Source organism: Leptinotarsa decemlineata, unplaced genomic scaffold (assembly GCF_025532065.1).
Source record: "Leptinotarsa decemlineata unplaced genomic scaffold, Ldec_3_MD MMD2_P_RNA_scaffold_4, whole genome shotgun sequence".
In the NCBI taxonomy this organism is placed as follows: Eukaryota; Metazoa; Arthropoda; class Insecta; order Coleoptera; family Chrysomelidae; genus Leptinotarsa; species Leptinotarsa decemlineata.
Genome location: NW_027412531.1, coordinates 3962985 through 3984049, shown reverse-complemented (window position 1 = coordinate 3984049; position 21065 = coordinate 3962985). Strand labels below are relative to the sequence as shown.

General features: G+C 32.7%; 1 protein-coding gene and 1 long non-coding RNA gene across 3 annotated transcripts in view; one reads left to right on the top strand and one right to left on the bottom strand.

The window, feature by feature from the left end:
* The window catches only part of LOC111516393 (organic cation transporter protein), a 171332-nt gene that overhangs the window by 96082 nt on the left and 54185 nt on the right, over positions 1-21065 (bottom strand). The window contains exon 1 of one of the 2 annotated variants that reach the window (XM_074186697.1): positions 13365-13890. The exons of the other annotated variant lie outside the window; for it this stretch is intronic. Coding sequence (XP_074042798.1) covers positions 13365-13720 — 356 coding nt within the window. The 5' untranslated portion in view covers positions 13721-13890. Of the gene's footprint in view, positions 1-13364; positions 13891-21065 lie in introns of those variants that run through there. 2 annotated transcript variants of the gene reach the window in all.
* Positions 6821-7277, top strand: LOC111513735 (uncharacterized). The gene is made up of 2 exons (XR_002723258.2): positions 6821-6942; positions 7121-7277. It is a non-coding gene; the product is annotated as an uncharacterized lncRNA (long non-coding RNA).

The window sequence follows — 21065 nt, the reverse complement described above, 5'->3', positions numbered from 1 at the left end:
ACTCAAACAGAAACTCAGTGGGACTCAATAGTAAATTCATTAAAAGCAAGGTTAGCTAACCTTCATAGAACTTTCTACCTGACTGGCTCACCCATATTAAAAGTACAAAGATTTTTCAAACCAATGCTCAGGAGGATGTATATACCTTTAATTAATTTAATCACTTCATTCCTCGATCGTAATTAGAGCGTGAACTTATACTCGAATAAAAAAATATGATTTGATAAGGTGACTTATATTTTCATAATGTAGTAAATGTTTTGAGATGTAGGTGTTTTGAAAGGGCTTTTTCTTTCAGTTTGTGTCTGAAACTTACTTTTTTGCACGATCTACGTATATTTGTAACGAGTTTATTTTGGAATTGGTTACTTTTTCCTTTCCTTTGAAGGATTCCCACATTTTTTTGTTTAAAGATGAAGAAATAGAAAGCAATAATTTTTTTCTGGTATCAATAACTCATCAATCGCTACCTATCACAACCTCATTATTCAAGAGATATTTCTTTTGAAAGTTTGTCATCATTATTCAACCAATTGACTACTTAAAGTCTACTTATGAATAGGAATTGAATAAAGTTATCCGATGAAACATATTTTCGACACTGCTGTTGGTACCACACAAATATGCCAATGATCATTAATATAATATTATTATAATTGCCTGGAACTGAAACTAATGAGAGGTAAAGTACCTCCACTACCACTTTCATTGTTTTGAAACGTCGGCTATATTTTGGAAATATTTAAGCGAAGGAACTGTTCTCGATCAGAAATTCGACTGAAAGAACATTCAAATATCACATAATTCAACTTTGAAAACTGCTTTTCCTTCCACTTTCGATCCAGCGTTATCTTTCAAACAACGCATAATTTCCGTTCAACAATACTTTGACAACATGAAATCTGAGAGACTTTTGTTGAATGAACAAATTTAATTTTTCGCAGAAATGTTTAAACTAAATGTCACTTTGACAATTTTTTGTTTTTCTTGGGAGGTATACACCATGCGACAACGGTTCCTTTGATAACATAACGATGATAAATTGAAAGGGGTATATTTTTAAGAGATTTTTCGGAAAGGAAGGTTTTGGCTTTCTACTTCTCCATCTTTATACAAAAAATGTGGGAATCTTCCAAAGAAAAAAAGGAATTAATTTCAAAAAATTAACTCTATTCAAAGATATACAGTGCATTTCTTTAATGTCTCCCCCTTTTATTTTATGAAGGGGATAATGAAATTAATGCATGAATACTTTATTTTGAAGTGAAATTAACAGATGAAACTTTCAAGATGGCGACTGGGCGCCATCTGGGAAAAAACATTTGATCACAAACTTGTGACACGTCATTTTGAACCTACTGATGAATACTTCACAACCCTAGAATATGAAGTCAATATCTTCACTTAATACAAAATGGCAGAACATTTAATGATTTCCTGAAGACAAACACATTAATATCGATATTTCTAGAATTATTCCTTTTTATCTGCCATATGGCAATTCCAACAACCCGATTTGTTAAGTTATTTTTTTTTTATAAAAACGACAAAAAATATCACTACGACAATGAACATCATTGTTCAGTTAGAATATTCTCATTTAGTTTTCGGTTTTACTAGTAGAAAGGTACTACGTCAACAATTTTGAAAGTTTCGTCTGTCAATTTTACTTCAAAATGAAGTATTCATGCATTAATCTCATTATCCCAAATTTCAATGTTTTGAGTTGACTTGTTCAAAAAATAAAGGGGGGCAGACATTAAAGAAATGCACTGTATAGATTATGCAGACACAAACTGGATAAACTGGATGATGTATGAATAAGTTATCTATCCAAAACCTAAAATTTTTCATAATCATTGATGATAAGTTTGTTAAATAAACTTATTATCATTGCTATTGAACTAATTCTTTGAAAGTCAAGTTGACGAGGAAAATATTTGAGAAAGAAAGGTTTTGCCTTTCTACTTCTTTATCTTGATACAAAAAATGTGAGAATCTTCCAAAGAAAGGAAGCAATCAATTACAAAAAAAGTAACTCTATACAAATATGTGTAGATCATGCAAAGAACTTGAACTTTCAGATAGAAAGAAAATACGAAAAATTATAGAAGAATAAAAAAAAAGAAAATTTTAAATGCTTTTTTTTATGTAGAGATTGTACTTTCAGATGTTTGTAGTGTTTATTTTATATTGAGTGTATTTTATTCTACTAATTTATACTAATTTACTGTAGTTTTCATTTATACAAAATTGTGAATAATGAATGTTAATTTGATTTCATTTTTCATACGTTTTCAGATGTTTATTTTATTCAGTGACTGTTTTTGTCCTAATTTATTCTAGTGTTTGATTTATACAAAAACTGTGAAACATAAATGGTAATTTCATTATATTTGATATCTGAATCCTAATATTTTTTACCCATATTGTTTTCAATCATCATAATTGTTCTATTTTGTTATTGTTCTGTGATTTACCCACACACAAAATTTCACCCTCAGTGGAAGTATGTGTTTATTCATCAAGATATATTGTACTCCATATACTCCATTTTATATTTATGTATTGTAATTGACTGATGAAAAAATTATTATTATTATTATTATAGAAACAAGCTGAAAGAATAAGCCGTCTCGAAACAGCTATTTTCATATAAACATTTAATTACACCAAATCGGTTTTTCCGTTAACCAGCTGTCGTCCCCCTACGAACGACAACTGTCAAAAGTCGAAACTTCTGCGAGCTAAGGACTTACGAGGTCTTACCTTTTAACGTGCATACAAAAACACTTTTCTCTATTCAGTTTATATTCCAATTTAAAAGTAACTTTATACAAAGATGTGTAGATCATGCAAAGAAGTAACTTTTAGAAGGAAAAACCGTCTCTAAACAGCTACCTTCATATAAACATTGAATTACATAAAAGTGAAATATATTCGAAGCGAATATTATGAACATTGAATCATACAAAAAAAAACACTGATTTCACAAATCTGTTTTTCTGTTAACTAGCTGTTGCCCCCCTACGAACACACCTTTAGAAGTGTGATTCCTATACAAAAACACTTTCACATATTCAGTTTGTATTCCAAACATTCGTTATGGAATTGAATCAGATTTTATTCACAGGATTCCTACACAACATCGTAAATGAATAAAGTAAACTTTCGGTGAGGATGACTGTGTTCCAAGTAAATGAAATTTCACTTCTTTCATTTACTATATTGTGTAGGAATCCTGTGAATGATATATGATTCAATTCCATAACGAATGTGTGGAATACAAAATGAATAGGAAAAAGTGTTTCTGTATAGGAATAATTCCTTAATGAATAATTCCTAACAAGAATCACCATATTTTTCAAAACACATGGTTCTTAGTATCTTTTTTTGAGCAATCAACAGATCATTCAATTTGCTTCAGCTACCGTAGCAGACTAAGCAATAATTTAGACTTCAGTGAACATATACATAGTAATAACTCAATAAAATATTGATGTGGACAGAATTTCTGAGATTCCAAATAACGAAACAATGCTTGGATAATTTAATAGAAATAGAGTCAATATGATCATTCCAGGATAATTGGGAGTCAATGTTAAACCCTAAGAATTTGACTGATTTTTTCTACACAATAGATTCAGTATTAGCTCTAACCAATATACTGCAGTCCATTTCTCTAAGCGAAAAAACAATGGTATTTGATTTATTGCTATTCAGAACGAGGCCGTTTCTGGCGCAGTAATTGAGCATATTAGCAACTGCAATATCAATCTGGTCAGATAACCCTTCACAAGAAGATGAACTCGATAATAATGGCGTGTCATCAGCAAACTGTACAGTACAATGTTGTTGATTATTATTAGAGATGTCGTTGACGAATAAGAGAAAGAGAGTAGGACCCAGGACATTACCTTGAGGAACACCTGTTGAGATGTTACGATTTTCAGAATGATATATTGGGTTGATAAACCAGATTGAAATACATATTGACTCTTTGCGAGTAGGTTATACTTTTTAAAGAAGTATAAAAGTCTGTTGAGATAGGATTTTTCGAAAATTTTTAAAAATGAAGATAGCAATGCAATACCTCTGTAGTTGAAGATTATGTTCTTCTGAACAGGAACTACAATAGCATGTTTAAGACACGTATGTTTCACACGTATGTATCACACGTAGGTACATATATATCAGAAAATTTACTGGTTTCCCACGGTACAGGCTGATCAAGGAAAAATTACTTCACATGCTGGTCCAAGAGCTAATATAATAAAACACAGTGAACATTTTTTATAAAAACTCTGCATAATTGCTATTGAGCATATGGATCTTAGTTTTCATTCAAAATAAAATCATTGGTTCATCATTGGGTTTTATAACTATACTTTAATATTATCTTAATTGCTGAAAATTATTAATAGAAATTGGAATCGAGCACATAAATGCAGTTGTTTAAAACCCTTCCGCTGCGTCAAATGAATGCATACCGCTGACCGATGCGGCAATAGTTTTTTAAAACTAAACTCGATATTTGTTTAACCATTGTTTTTTATACATGTATTGAAACCGACTCTAATAAATTTGTCCTGAATGTTTGCAAGACGCGCATGTGCGCTGTATGCAGTTTTCGAAGAATTTCTTTCAAGAATGCGGAGGACGCATTAGTGCGCTTGATAAAAATTCTTGTGAATCGAATACAAATTTTTTGATATGAACTAAAATTTTATTCATAAAAACAGGAATATAAAACTGTAAAATAAAAATATGCAAATTATTAACTTTTTTTGACGAAATGATGTCTCTCTATATTATTACATGATATTCTTTGAAACAAATCCCTAAGCAGAGGCCAGGTTTATCGGTACATTCTACACAATGATATATAGTATCTTTACGAATCTTCTCTTTATTGCAAATCCGACATTTTTTTCTAAGAGTTTTCCCATGTTCATTACGTAACTCAATTTTTGAAGGTATGTGGTTTACACCTGAAAAAGTTTCTGCTTCTTGACATTTTTCTGGTAACAACTTTTCAAATAGTGACAATCGAAACTTATAAAATGCTATTTTCCTATTCTTTCCATGGTGCTCATTATACAATTTATGAGCATTCTGCAAATATAGGTGAAACATATGTATGCCAATTTTTTTCTACCAACGTAAAGTTTTGCGTGCCGGCGGATAATAAGAAGACATTTGGTCTTGAAGATCTACTCCGCCCATATATTTATTATATTGAACGACTGGTAGTGCCTTAACTTTCTCATCCCCTCGTCTATTTCTAAGTAGATATTCAGTAGATATGTATATTATATCTCTCTTATCTCGCCATTTGCCAATCATTACATTGTTTCGGTACATACTTTTGGTCTGGCCTTTTTTTAACTTTGCGTCTACGACATTTTTCGGACAGCCTTTTCTATCTTTTCTTAGAGTGCCTGTACAAAAAGTATTTCTATCCAGTAGTAATTTTGCCAAGTTGTAATAGTTGTCCATATGGACCGAACGTCCATGGTCGAAAAAATTGCGCATTAGGTGGAGTACTACTCTTTCTGTGTGAGACTTACCGTCTGTTATATCACCTGCACCAGCATATATATGGACGTCTAAAATTGTAGAATCGGCTTCTGTCAGCATATAAAGCTTTACTCCATATTTATGCCGTTTCTTAGGGATATATTGCTTGAATAGCAGTTTCCCTTTCCACAGAATCATAGACTCGTCAAGAGATAAATATTTGCCTGGGTAGTATACTCTCTTCATTTTATTGTTAAAATGATCTAGCAGTGGTCTTATTTTATATAAACGATCTACTGGGACTGGTTCATTTTCATTTTTGGTAAAGTGAAGACATCTCATTATAAGCAAATAGCGGTCCCTACTCTGTCATGTACGTAGAAAAACAAGTCGAGAATAGTCTATTTTCCTTGTAGTAGTCTTGTATGTTAGGCATACAACCTTCCATACTGAAAGGTCCTTCCAAATAGAAATCCTTGAACGGTCACATCCTCTGCTGGTAGTAAGGACTTCAATTGCATAACTGTTAGTTAGTGAGACAATCATATTTAAATGTTCTCTACATCATCCTCAGTATCAGTTCCTGAAGAGTCACTTTCAGAAACATTTTCAATTCGAACTAAAAATATTAATTTCAAACCACATATTTATTATGAAATTTATCTACTTACTGTTATCTACATCACATTCGTTCTCATACTCATCATCTGAATCTGAATTATATAAAAACTGCATCATTTCCTCAACAGTCAGTTTTTGTTCATTTTTCACTCGCACAGTCTTACGTCTTTCTACACCTGAAGACCCAGCTTTATTTATATCGTCCATTATAATACAAATACAAACAATTAAATTTATAATCACAATGAACAGACTCGAAACTAAAAACCTAACCTAAACATTAACTATGTGAATTATTGAGACGCGACGCCATCTATAAACAGTAGTTAGCTTTAAAAAAAATGCGGACAAAGTTTGCTGAATCTCCTGAAACTGCGTCACATTTTAAATATTGGATAAATATCCATATACACAGGACGCTTAAGAGCGCCATACGCAGTTTACAAAGAACCGGGAAGGCGCGCATGTGCGCTTTACGCAGCGAAAGGGTTAAAAAGGGATTTTTATTTCATTTTGTATCTGCAAGAAACTTCTATGCAAGATCTACACATCTTTGTTTCTTTGAGAGTTTTTTCCCAATAACTAATTTCTTCTAAAAATATACCCCTTTCAACTTGAACAAGATTCATATGGCTGAAATCAGATCAAATAAGCGTATGAATGTATTTACATACTGTCATCATGACATTAATGGATTTGACTTATCCCTGTCATAAAGTCGCACTGTTATTAATGAAATTAGTCTTCCATCTTGTAATATCATCCAGAACGATGATGATGAGGTAATAAGACAAGTGTCATGTAAGTAAAATTTTATATCGTAACTTTTTCATATATTATATTGTGTAGCGTTCCTACTGATGATATCTTAAATATATGATTTTCAAATATAAGGGAGAAACATGGAACAACTCAACATACATCACTACTTTTCCGGGTAGCTGATTAAATCGAATGAAATAATTCTTTTTGTTCTCAGGGTCATCGATAGCCTTTCATCAGGAAATATATAGCTGAGATATTACCTTGAAAAAAAAAACTGCCGATGGCATTATAATAGCTCTGTAGCCATACATTCGAAGAGCAAGTGATTATGTATTAACCGTCTTTAAAGCAGCAAAAAACTAACAAACATATTTTCGTAGTTTGAATGCATATACAAAACCCCTCTTATCTCAATGGAAGACAATTGAATTTGAAAAAACGGCTCATGCAAAAAGTTATCGGTTTCTATTTTTAATAGTAAATAATATTAAATTTATTCGGGAAATGGGTCATATCAGAAATGTGATCCTAGTCATCAAAAACAATACAAAAACCGTGGTCATTGGCAATTTATGTTATTGGTTTGTGAAAGCTTTTTCCATTGACCAGCTGCTGTCCTCGTACTAACCACAATTCACAGAAGTCGAAACTTCCAGTTCAGTTCCAAGTACGATTCCTGTACTTTTGAAAATATATTGATTTGATCAATAGGAAGTTTGTGTATCCTTTCGAAATCAATGTGAAAATCAGTAGTAAAAACTCAAACACACTGTTAAGTACAATAATTCCACAATAATTTTCAAAATTACATTGTACGGTAAGTAACTGAAAATCACCCAAAGACAAGGAATTCAAAAAGAATTGTAATGATATATATTTAAATGGTTGCCCTCCGGCGAACGAGGTCTTTCCTTTTAACGTACGATTCCTAGCACTGAGAGAATACTCAATAAAAATGTATCGTCTGACCCATGAGTATACAGGGTCTTGCAACAGTGGCGCGGTGTTCCATATCTCAATTTAGGAATCAGATAGGGATCTAAATTTCTATAATATTACCTCATTGCACGAGCTCGACAAAATAAAAATATTGGCGGTCACATAGGGTGTTCAATTTTTTCTGGGCGGATCCCAACTGTGTTTTTTTAAATAGCAACCTATATTTTTTATTGCTTTTTCGATTTCTACATAGAAAATAAAAAATACTTTACGTATATCTTTACTCCGAAAATTTTGACGATTTTCGAGATATCTAGCATGACAGGTTTTTTTTCCAATATTCGTCGCTCAGAATATTTGAAATTATAAAGTTGTGCCAAGTCCAATAGAATTTTTTTTTGTCAAATATTCTACATTGGTAACTCTCTCGAACGATATATCTGAAATCTACCTGTGATATACAGGGTATGAAAAACCGCTTGCCACATATTGTAAATAATCTTCCTTATTTTAAATGGAACACCCTGTATATTATTGATCCATAAGGAGCGCCAACGAAACCTCTACAAATTTCATCGAGTATTTTCTATGGCTAGGTTCAATAGCTATTCTTAAATAAGCATTTTTTTCGAAAAATGGTCGTTCTTTCTATTTCTACGCCATAAACTCGATGTCCATTTGACCACTGATAAGAATATACAAAAGATATCTTGTTTCAACTTGGTACGTTATAGCGTGTCCAAACGAATATTTTTTACGAAATAAATGTATGTACCTATCACATTTTTCTAAATGGAAAATTATTTTTTTCATTGGATGCAGAATTTTTTCCATAAATCGTGCAATATCAAACCAAACAAGATTAAATAAAAAAACATTATGAATATTACTAATTTTTTTTTCATGTTATGGTGTATATTCATGAATTCAGGGCTTAAGTTCTAGATATTTGAATTTGTCAACTGATAAACTACAACACTGAAAAAGGAAGAGTTTAATGAAGGTTGATAATGAAACTTTTATAAAATATGTTCTACATGTCTTCCATTTTCTTGAATGCAGAGCTGAAGTCTATGTTTGAAGGACTGTTCTATCCTGCGCAAGACAGCTGGTGTAATGCTGCCAAAAGCATTCGTTATTCTAAGTCGCATATTTTCGGAAGAAGCTGGTGGCTCGGTGGCTCGACGTAAACCATATTTTTTATGTATCCCCATAAGAAAAAATCCAGTTTTGTTAAATCTGGTGATGTAGCGGGCCACCGTACAGGCCCATTCCGTCCTATACATTTATTGGGAAATACTTCATTTAGATGATCTCTAACTCTTGCCGAATAGTGAGCAGGTGCACATACATTTTTCCATTCTTATGTCCCTGAAAAAAGTATGGACCAATTACATATTCTCCAATGATGCCTCCCCAGACATTTATCGACCACCTATGTTGATAGTCCACCTGTCTCAATAAGGGGGGATTTTCTGTTGAATAATAATGGTAATTATGTCGATTCACGAATCCATTATTATGGAATGTCGATTTATCCGACCATAAAATGTTATTGAAAAAATATTCGTTTCGACGAATTTTTCCCATGGCCCAATTGCAAAATCTCACTCTTTCCTCAAAATCGGCATACAGTAGTATGTGATGGATGAAAGCGATGTTTCTTCAAAACTCGTTGCACTGATCTCTCACTTATATCCACTATTTCACCAATTTGTCGTTGACTCCTACTAGGATCTTCTTCAACAGTAAGAAGAACTTGCAAATCATTATCTTCATTAGTAGCTGGCTTGATGCGCTCATGTTTAGAATAATTGATACATTCAGTTTCAACAAATCGTTTAATTTTATTTTATTCGCTGAAGGTTGTTTTAGACCAAAAAAATATGGCACAAATTTCGAGATTATTGAAATTATTGTATTTATTCAAGAACGTACATTTTGCGGTGTAATTCAAAACTTGTTTATCTAGCAAGAGGTGATTTTAGGCATGGGGCGATATTTTAAGGAAAGGCTTGGACAAAAACTATGCATCAAATGAAGAAATTGCACAGTGTTCTATTTAGAGAATAAATGTGTTATAAACATAACATATATCTCGATCACAGCCGTCACATATGGATTTCACAGTAAAAAAATTATTGATATTATGGCGATAAAATAGAGAGTTGTCATTTTTGGAAAAAAAATTAGAAAATTATAGGACACGCTATAATATATAAAATTGAAACAAGTTAACTTTTGTACATTTTTATCAGTCGTCAAATGGATTTCGCTTTGAAAAAAGTCTTTCATCGAGTTTATGGCGAAGAAATGGGAAGAACGACCATTTTTCGAATGAAATGCTTTTTTAAGAAAAACTATCGAACCTAGCCATAGGGAATACTCGATGAAATATGTAGAGGTTTTGTTGGCGCTCCTTATGGATCAATAATATATAGGGTGTTCCATTTAAAATAAGGAAGTTTCTGCAAATGTTTATTTACAATATGTGGCAAGCGGTTTTTCATACCCTGTATATCACAGGTAGGTTTCAGATATCGTTTGAGAGAGTTACCAATGTAGAATATTTGACCAAAAAAAATTCAATTGGACTTGGCACAACTTTATGTTTCGAATATTTTGAGTGACGAATATTAAAAAAAAAACTGTCATGCTAAGTAGATATCTCGAAAACGGTCAATATTTTCGAAGTGAAGATATACATAAAGTGTCTTTTATTTTCTATGTAGAAACCGAAAAAACGTTAAAAAATATAGGTTGCCATTTGAAAAAACACAGTTGGGATCCGCCCAGAAAAAATTGAACACCCTGTGTGACCGCCAATATTTTTATTTTGTCGAGCTCAAGTAATAAGGTGATATTATAGAAATTTAGATTCCTATCTGTTTCCTGAATAGAGATATGGAACACCGCGTCACTGTTGCAGGACCCTGTATATTGTTCATAGACTACTTCGACAAAAAAATTGTAATACATACAGTGCAGATGCCAGTTTAAAATTCTAATCTCTCTCATTACCTGGTACTGATGCAGTTAAGCCTCGTCCCAAATACCGGAATTTTCTTTTCGGCACAGTGCAAGTTTTTGATATATCAGTGATTACATTAAATATGAATGTGGCATAAACAAATAACTATAATGAAATAGTTTTTCATATGCTGCTTTTTTTGCTAGTACCTTAACCTAGGGAAACAAATACTTGTGGGTCTCCTGAACCAAATCAGACAATTATTCCCAGTGGAGTAGTATACTTCACAAATACGAAATTGTATTTATAACTAGCGATTAGGTATATAATTTCAATGTCTACAAAAAATATGACTGAATGAGTGTGATTGTAATAAACATACTATTTATTCAATTCAATTTTTTACTGAACATTGAAATGAATGAGCAGAAAAAGCTTTTTTAAATCTGCACTTTCTTCTCCACCAATAAACAAGAAAAATGTTTCAGTTTCAAGTTTCAAAAGGTTCTTTTCGTCAACAACTAATCTGTCAAGAGTAAAATGAACTATATGATAGCCGACCGACCTATTAGCCTGTCTCCCATGTAAAATGGCTTCCATTAATAACAATGACTCCAGTTGTTAACATTTACAATGATGTGAAGTTGTTGGATAAAATCGTAATCAGAAATAGATTTTAGAATGGAAATAGAAAATGTAAGATATTTAACATCGATTCATAAACAACTTTTGGATTACTTAGTACAGTTCTATATCGAATTAAAAATCAACACAAATTTTAATAAATTATAAAAATATCAAGCAGTTTCGTTTCACTGTTTTAAATTTTTCATAATTTTTTGGATCATCATTTGTAGATGATTTTTTCACCAGTCACCAGTCACCAAAAGTATGCTTACCGTAATACATTTCAAATTCATTGTTTATCAAAAAGATGATTAATAATGAAATATTCTATTTTCTATACTATTTACTTCGTATACGATCACGAAAAATGGATTCCCCAATAAAATATGACGAAAACGAATAAAATGCTGACTGAATATTTCCGAAACTTATAAAGAAGTCTACCTGAACCACAAAATTATTCATGATCATAACTAGAAATGTACACAATATATAAATTACTTTACACGCTTTATATTAGCTTTACCTGTATGTATGTTTGTTTGTAACTCTTCTTTCCCGTTTGAATGCTCGGGATCTGTATTTGACAGAATTATCGACATTATTGCTTCATCTATTCGCGGGCAGATGGCGCTGTACGTAACATCCTCGATATAATCCTAACTCACTTTAGATGTATTTTTTCATTTCAAAAAAGTATTTTTTTTAGCTGCGCTTGGTAGGTGATTTTCAGGCTCCCTCTCCGGAATCGGAAAACATCAATGGTCATTTCTCTAAACAATATACGGCTAATTGATCCCAAATTATAGATAAAATAAATATAGTTTAGAAAGACTAAAAAACACGCTTTTAAAGAACATCATACTATAAAAAGTTGAAAATATTTTTTTTCAAATAAGCTTAAAACAATAACGATCGAAAAATACTAGTATTTATGTAAAAAAAGCGTGGGCGCTTTGTGCCATATTTTTTGTATATCAAGCACCCGTCGCTTTTTTCACAATAATATTAGTATTTTTCGTTCGTTATTGTTTCCAGCTTATTTTTAAAAAACTCATTTTCAACTTTTTAGTTCGATGTTCTTGGAAAGCGTGTTTTTTAGTTTTTTAAACTATATCAAATTTTTTTATTACACGTTTAACTACAACAGTCCAAGTGAGGAAGCTACTGTTGTAGTGTTGTAGATATTGAAAAAAAAAATTATTTGTTGTGAAAATTTGTAATCATTGTAATGAATGACGTTATTGATTTTCAACAAGTAACGGGTCCGTGAATTAGAAAAAAAATTACATTGAAAAACAGCCTTTCAACTGAAATGTTCAGTACTCTGGTTACATCCAGCTTATCAATTGGGAATTTTTCTTCATATAATCAAAAACATTGAACTCTTCACCATTTGTTGTTACATAAAACTAACAAAAATATCAAAAAAATTCTATATTCGCTAATTTGTCAACTTTTCCTGAATATTATGGCAGTTTCGAATTGTTACTCCCCGGAATTTACCCAAATTATTCCTAAATTCACTAATATACCGAAACTTTGTGACAAAATAAAAAACTGCGTAGTTTTTGTGACGATATTTCAAAGATTCGGGGACCCACTTCTTCTCTAGAAAAAGGCAGAGTTTTTTTAACATTTTTTGGTATTTCTCGTTTCCAAATTATGAAAAAGTTGGATTTTGAATTCTGGATTTACAATTTCTTTGAAGTAATTGATAATTATAAATGAAAGTTATTTCAAGACTTTTATCACTCGTAATAACATTAATCGTCAGATATTTCTGATAATATACCAATTCTTTTATCAATAAAGTTAGTTTGTTATTTCGGTTTTGTAGATACCTCGCGGACAGCAAAATGAATAGAATATTAATCATCAGAACCAACTTTTTGATGCAATAAATAACAAAAATATTTACCTTTCCTCCGCTGTCAAATTTGCGAGCTCCGGTATCCAACACCAATGATTAGGAACAATTGTCATGAAAATCTGCGAAAAGTAAACAAACGCCACAGAAAATGCGAAAGGAATCATCATCAAAAACAGGATTTTTTGATACATTCCGAACTCGCCTACGTGTGGCAACAAATCGTCGAATTCAAAGGGTTCTTCGTTTTTCTCGTTTTGTGCAACCTCTTTTTCTTTTTCATTATCACTCTTATCACCGACGAAGGCTTCGTTAACGAATCCATTCTTGTTTTGACCCAACTCCAGTTCCAAGGATTTTGAGTCCGATGAAGAAATTTCTAAAACTTTTTCCTGGTGAGGTGTCATTTTTGAAAAAGGAAAATCGCGGATTTTAACACATAAACAACAAAGAAACGCGAACCGTTCGATCAGGCTAACCCCGCGAGGTAAATCCTAATCACCAATGATTTAGACTGAAACATAAGTCAACGATTTATCCGTTTTTATATAAAGTGTTAAGGCCAAGTCTGTGCCTTCGGCATGGATAATGGAATTCCCTCCAAAGCATGCAGACGTCGCGTTCTAGCAATTGGTTACTCGATTCGTGGTTTTACTTCCTTTGAAGACGGCGAAGGTGATACACATCGAACCGCAGAGTTTAATATTATCCGTAGTCGTTATATAATGGTGTTTATGTTATCACGATACTACACAGCAGTTTTACTGTACTGCATTGTACTATAAGGAAGAAAATATTTAGGATAAAGGTGGGTAGGGAGGCGAACGTAAAAATTTTGAGTTTTCCACTTAGACTTTCTCATTAGTTAGTGGGCTATGCTTGAAGACTGGCAGTAAACAAATCTAAAGAAATGAACTTTTAATGTTCAACCCAGTCTCAGATATACAGTGTGACCCATTTTTAATGGAAACACCCCCCTAAAATTTGAAGTTGTAAATCGATTTTAATGATTTTTTTTCAAATGTCAAGTACTGAAAGGTCTACTTTGGGACAAAATTTGAAATATTTATTAAAGTTTCAGGGCATACTTCGATATTTTTTCTTATCGAAAATCGGGATTTTTTATTAGCGATTTTTTTATGGAATAAATCACTACGCCACTGGATTCAGAGTGCCTCTAAATAGGTGTGACCAAAATTTCATGACAAAATATTCATTATCAACAAAGTTATGACAACTCAAAAATTCAAAAACTCACACAGCCAACAGTCACAATATATCATTTTTTTTTTATGATTTCAACAATAAAGTGCCGCGAGATGAAAAAAAAACAAATAGCGTAAATATTTTTAATAAAAATAACGGAATTACATTCACACAATTCAACTAACAATGAAGCAAAAAATTTTAATGATCGTAATTAATAACTAATTATTGAAATGTTTCGATTCAGTGCAACAATTAATCCTAACTCATATTCTAGGAGCCTCTACTAATCCACCACGTATTTCGATACATGTGTCGTAGCGCTTACGAATGTTTCTGATTACGTTCCTTAGTTCTTGAGGGCTAATATCTGCACATACCTGTCGAATTCCTGCACAAAGTTCATTTCTATCTCTTGAGCGGTTTTTGTAAACCTTTTGTGTGAGAAGTCCCCAGAAAAAAAAGTCCAAAACTGTGAGGTCTGGAGATCTGGGTGGCCACGGACTACCACGGCCTATCCATCGGTTTGGAAAATGTTCGTTAAGCCATTGCCTCACAGCTCTGGCATAACGAACTGAACACCCATCTAACTGGACAATTAAATTTGATCGTTCATTGATTGGCAGCTCGTAATAGCATCTCAAAACTCTGTGTTTAAAAATTCTAGAAACCTCTGCGCATTAATGTTCTCCTCAAAAAAGACAGGACCAATAATTCGTTCGTTCAATATCCCACACCAGACGTTGATTTTTTGGAAATACTGGCTTTTACAGTTTATTACCCAGTTAGGATTATCCGCTGCCCAATAGCGACAATTCTGTGATGACACTACTCCATTTGTAGTGAAAGTGGCTTCGTCGGTATATATAATATTTTTTAGGAAATTTCTATTGTTTGAATATTCCCCTTGGGCCCATAAACAATATTCCAGGCGTCTTGCTTTGTCGCCATCTTGAAGTGTGTGTAAAAATTTAGGCTTGAAAGGTTTAATATTCTTCGCCTTGAGACATCTCCGAATAGTTTCTCGTGGAATATTCAAATCTAAAGTGACATTCCTTATACTGGCATTAGGATAATTTTCGAAATAATCTAAAATGATTTGATCATTCCTGTTATTCCTGTTTCGTCTTTGTACAGGATTACTTTTCAACATCATTTTTGATACTGCACCAGTTGCATTGAATATTTTATTTATTTTATTTACCGTACCGCAGCTAATACGAAAACGATCTGGATGTTTCTCATTAAATACTCTACAAACCTCTCTAGCACTTCTAACGTCATCTCCCGAAAGGCGTACAATTTCAATTTTCTCTCTTACGCTCAATCTTGCAGCCATGACACAAAATAATTCGAAGAACTGTAAGGTGAATATTGCTCTCAATAGTACACTCAAATCTTTCACAAGTGTCAAACTGTAATATCATTTCCATGGCAACTAAGATTTAAATTGAAATATTAGGTCATAGTTTTAGTTAATTTGCGTGAAAACTTGAATGTAATTCCGTTATTTTCATTAAAAATATTTACGCTATTTGTTTTTTTTCATCTGGCGGCACTTTATTGTTGAAATCATAAAAAAAATATTCTCATGGCTATATCTGTTGATATGGGGTGTTTTTTGTGACTGTTAGCTGTGTGAGTTTTCGAATTTTTGAGTTGTCATAACTTTGTTAATAATGAATATTTTTTCATGAAATTTTGGTCCCACCTGTTTAGACTCTGAATCCATTGGCGTAGTGATTTTTTCAATAAAAAAATCGCTAATGAAAAATCCCGATTTTCGACTAAGAAAAAATATCTTAGTATGCCCTGAAACTTTAATAAACATTTCAAATTTTGTCCCAAGGTAGACCTTTTAGTACTTGACATTTCAAAAAAAATTATTAAAATCGGTTTACAACTTCAAATTTTAGGGGGGTGTTTCCATTAAAAATGGGTCACACTGTACCTACACAGAAGGTTGAATGGACTGACGCCTATCAGAAAACAACTACTCCCCTGGGTAATACCACGAAGGGCGTCAGATTATATCCGACAGGCATCAGTGCAGGAATCTTCACAGAAAATTTCCTGCATATACAATTGGCAATACAACTGAAAGAGTCGACCTTCAATTTTGGAACGGGCACACTTGCAGGCCGTTTTCGGGGTCATTAGCCACTCGTCAGTGTAAGATAGTGACCATCACCGACCTAAAGTCGATAAAATCTCTATTTGTATTTATCCTGGACCCGGATGTCACGCAGGTAGCTATAGCTGCCTCCGTGGTCATGTTAGATGTAGTCTGGGAATTCTAGGTCTTCTAACTGGAACCACAAATGTGCGGTTGGCTCCTGTTGTTGACTCGTGCGTTTGTGTTGTTTCCTGATTTCGGCAAACAAGTGTTTCCCATCTTTACACTTGGCTGCACCGCGCTGATGAGGCCAATAGCCAGAAACATGTGTCCGCGGTTTGACCCCCTTTTTTGAGTGTTGTGTCCACAAATTGTTTAATTTTTTATTTATATCATGCACACTCGATAAAATCTCTATTTTTATATATATATATATATATATATATATATATATATATATATATATATATATATATATATATATATATATATATATACAGGGTCCTGCAACAGTGGCGCGGTGTTCCATATCTCTATATAGGAAGCAGATAGGAATCTAATTTTCTATAATATTACCTTATTGCTCGAGCTCGACAAACTAAAAATATTGGCGGTCACACAGGGTGTTCGATTTTTTCTGGGCGGATCACAACTGTGTCTTTTTAAATGGCAACCTATATTTTTTATCGCTTTTTCGGTTTCTTCATAGAAAATAAAATAAACTTTATGTATATCTGCACTTCGAAAATATTGATGGTTTTCGAGATATCTAGCATGACAGGTTTTTTTTTCCAATATTCGTCACTCAGAATATTTGAAATTATAAAGTGGTGCCAAGTCCAGTTGGAATTTTTTTTTGGTCGAATATTCTACATTGGTAACTCTATCAAACGATATATCTGAAATCGACCTGTGATATACAGGGTATGAAAAACCGCTTGCCAAATATTGTAAATGAAAATTTGCAAAATCTTCCTTGTATTAAATGGAACACCCTGTATATTATTGATCCATAAGAAGCGCCAACGAAACCTCTACAAATTTCATTAAGTATTCCCTATGGCTAAGTTCAATAGTTTTTCTTAAATGAGCATTTCTTTCGAAAAATGGTCATTTTTTTAAAGCGAAATCCATTTGACGACTGATAAGAATATACAAAAAATACCCTTTCCTTAAAATATCGCCCATTCCTAAAATTACCTGTTGCTAGATAAACAAGTTGCGAATTACACCACAAAATGGACGTTCTTGAATAGTTACAATAATTTCAAAAATCTCGGAATTTGTGCCATATTCTTTCGATCTAAAACAACCTTTCAGCGAATGAAATATTTATTGGAAATCAAGTAGTCTGGCAAATGACAGAACAAAATATTTGGCTGCAAATGAATATTGAAATTTTTAGTCAATCGTGAAGTTGAACTGTCGGTATAATTTCATCAGAATGTTGTTATCAAAAAGTGATTTGATTGATATGATTTTCATATTAAGTGAATCAGACAGGAATTGTTTATTGGCAAGTAGAATTTATTCTCAACGGTATCCAGATAGAAGGCATCCAGATGAAAGATCTTTCCGAAAGGTCTTGGGACAATTCGTTGAAACTGGATCTATTAATTATTCCAAACATGAGCGCATCAAGCCAGCTACTAATGAAGATAATGAATTGCAAGTTCTTCTTGCTGTTGAAGAAGATCCTAGTAGGAGTCAACGACAAATTGGGGAAATAGTGGATATAAGTGAGAGATCAGTGCAACGAGTATTGAAGAAACATCGCTTGCATCCATACCACGTTCAGTTACATCAAGAACTACTGTATGCTGATTTCGAGAAAAGAGTGAGATTTTGCAATTGGGCCATGAACAAAATTCGTCGAAACGAATATTTCTTCAATAATATTTTATGGTCGGATGAATCGACATTCCATAAAAATGGATTTGTAAATCGACATAATTACCATTATTATGCGACAGAAAATCCTCACTTATTGAGACAGGTGGATTATCAACATAGGTGGTCGATAAATGTCTGGGGAGGCATCATTGGAGGATATGTAATTGGTCCATACTTTTTTGAGGGACATATGAATGGTGCAATGTATCTCAATTTCTTACGAAATGATTTACCAGGTTTGTTAGATGATATTCCTCTTGACCTCCGCAATAGAATGTGGTTACAACATGATGGTGCACCTGCTCACTATTCGGCAGAAGTGAGAGATCATCTAAATGAAGTATTTCCCAATAAATGGATAGGACGGAATGGGCCTGTACGGTGGCCCGCTAGATCACCAGATTTGACGAAACTAGATTTTTTCTTATGGGGGTACATAAAAAATATGGTTTAGGTTGAGCCACCAACTTCTCCCGAAAATATGCGACTTAGAATAACGAATGCTTTTCGCAGCATTACACCAGCTGTCTTGCGCAGGGTAGAACAGTCTTTCAAACATAGACTTCAGCTCTGCATTCAAGAAAATGGAAGACATGTTGAACATATTTTATAAAAGTTTCATTATCAACCTTCATTAAACTATTCCTTTTTCAGTGTTGTAGTTTATCAGTTGACAAAATTAAACTCTCCCTTTTGTAGTTTTGTAATTTGCCAGTTGACAAATTTGAATATCTAGAACTCAAGCTCTGAATGAATATAATAACATGAAAAAAATAGTTATTTATAATGTTTCTTTCTTTTAACTTGTTTGGTTTGATATTGCACGATTTATGAATGAAATTCTGCATCCAATGAAAAAATAATTTTCCATTTAGCAAAAAGTGATAGGTACATACATTTATTTCGTTAAAAAATATTTGTTTGGACACCTTCTAATGTACAAAATTGAAACAAGATATCTTTCGTATATTTTTATCAGTCGTCAAATGGATTTCGCTTTGAAAAAATGACCATTTTTCGAAAGAAATGCTCATTTAAGAAAAACTATTGAACTTAGCCATAGGGAATACTTGATGAAATTTGTAGTGGTTTCGTTGGCGCTTCTTATGGATCAATAATATACAGGGTGTTCCATTTAATATAAGGAAGATTTTGCAAATTTTCATTTACAATATTTGGCAAGCAGTTTTTCATACCCTGTATATCACAGGTCGATTTCAGATATATCGTTTGATAGAGTTACCAATGTAGAATATTCGACCAAAAAAAAATTTCAACTGGACTTGGCACCACTTTATAATTTCAAATATTCTGAGTGACGAATATTGGAAAAAAAAACCTGTCATGCTAGATATCTCGAAAACCGTCAATATTTTCGAAGTGCAGATATACATAAAGTTCATTTTATTTTATATGAAGAAACCGAAAAAGCGATAAAAAATATAGGTTGCCATTTAAAAAGACACAGTTGGGATCCGCCCAGAAAAAATCGAACACCCTGTGTGACCGCCAATATTTTTATTTTGTCTAGCTCGAGCAATAAGGTAATATTATAGAAAATTAGATTCCTATCTGCTTCCTATATATAGATATGGAACACCGCGCCACTGTTGCAGGACCCTGTATATATATATATATATATATATATATATATATATATATATATATATATATATATATATATATATATATATATATATATATATATATATATATATTGTTTTGTATTTTATAAGTGACTGACTGTACTATGAAGAGCATTATTTGCTAATAAAGAGTAATAAATAATAATAATAATATGATGTAGGCTTGAAAGTGACAGAAACCGAGTGAATCTTTATTGCCACGAGATGAGGGAAAATATTAAAACTAACAATCATCTGTTGAAACAAAAATGCAATATCATAAAGGAACTAGGGGACATAATTCATCTACTATATGAACACATTGTATTCACATCCGGGAATAATCACCTAAAGAAACTAACGACATAAAATGAGTGAAAAGAACAACAACAAAAAGCTGTTGATTCAGAAAAACAACAAATAGTGCGTCGACTCGATGAAAACATGCAAAATATCAAACCTGAGAAAAACCCAGCTGATAGACAAGCGAATTCCCACGTGCGTGGGCATAGTACACAGAGTCTGGATGTTGACACTGTAGAAAAATGTTGAGAAAAACTCAGTAGAAAAAATGTTATCATGAAAGGTGAAACTGGAACCTCTGGCGTAAAATAACTCCAGAACAAATTGTATTTATATACACCAGAACTGCAACACTTTTCTCACAAAGAGTGTTTCACCAACAGAATTGCCGTCTTCACGAGAAAAAGTACTAGTATACTTCATCTCCTGATACACCAACATGGTCAGTTACACACGCGTTGAAAAAAAGTGTTCCAGGGTTGGTGTTTGTGTGTAGTACTTGTTTTGAAGAAATGTTGTTATTGGTTAAAACAACACCAAAATTGTTTGGGGTTATCGTGATACACTATCCCATACCGGGTGGTTCTCTACGGTGGCTCACCCCTATAA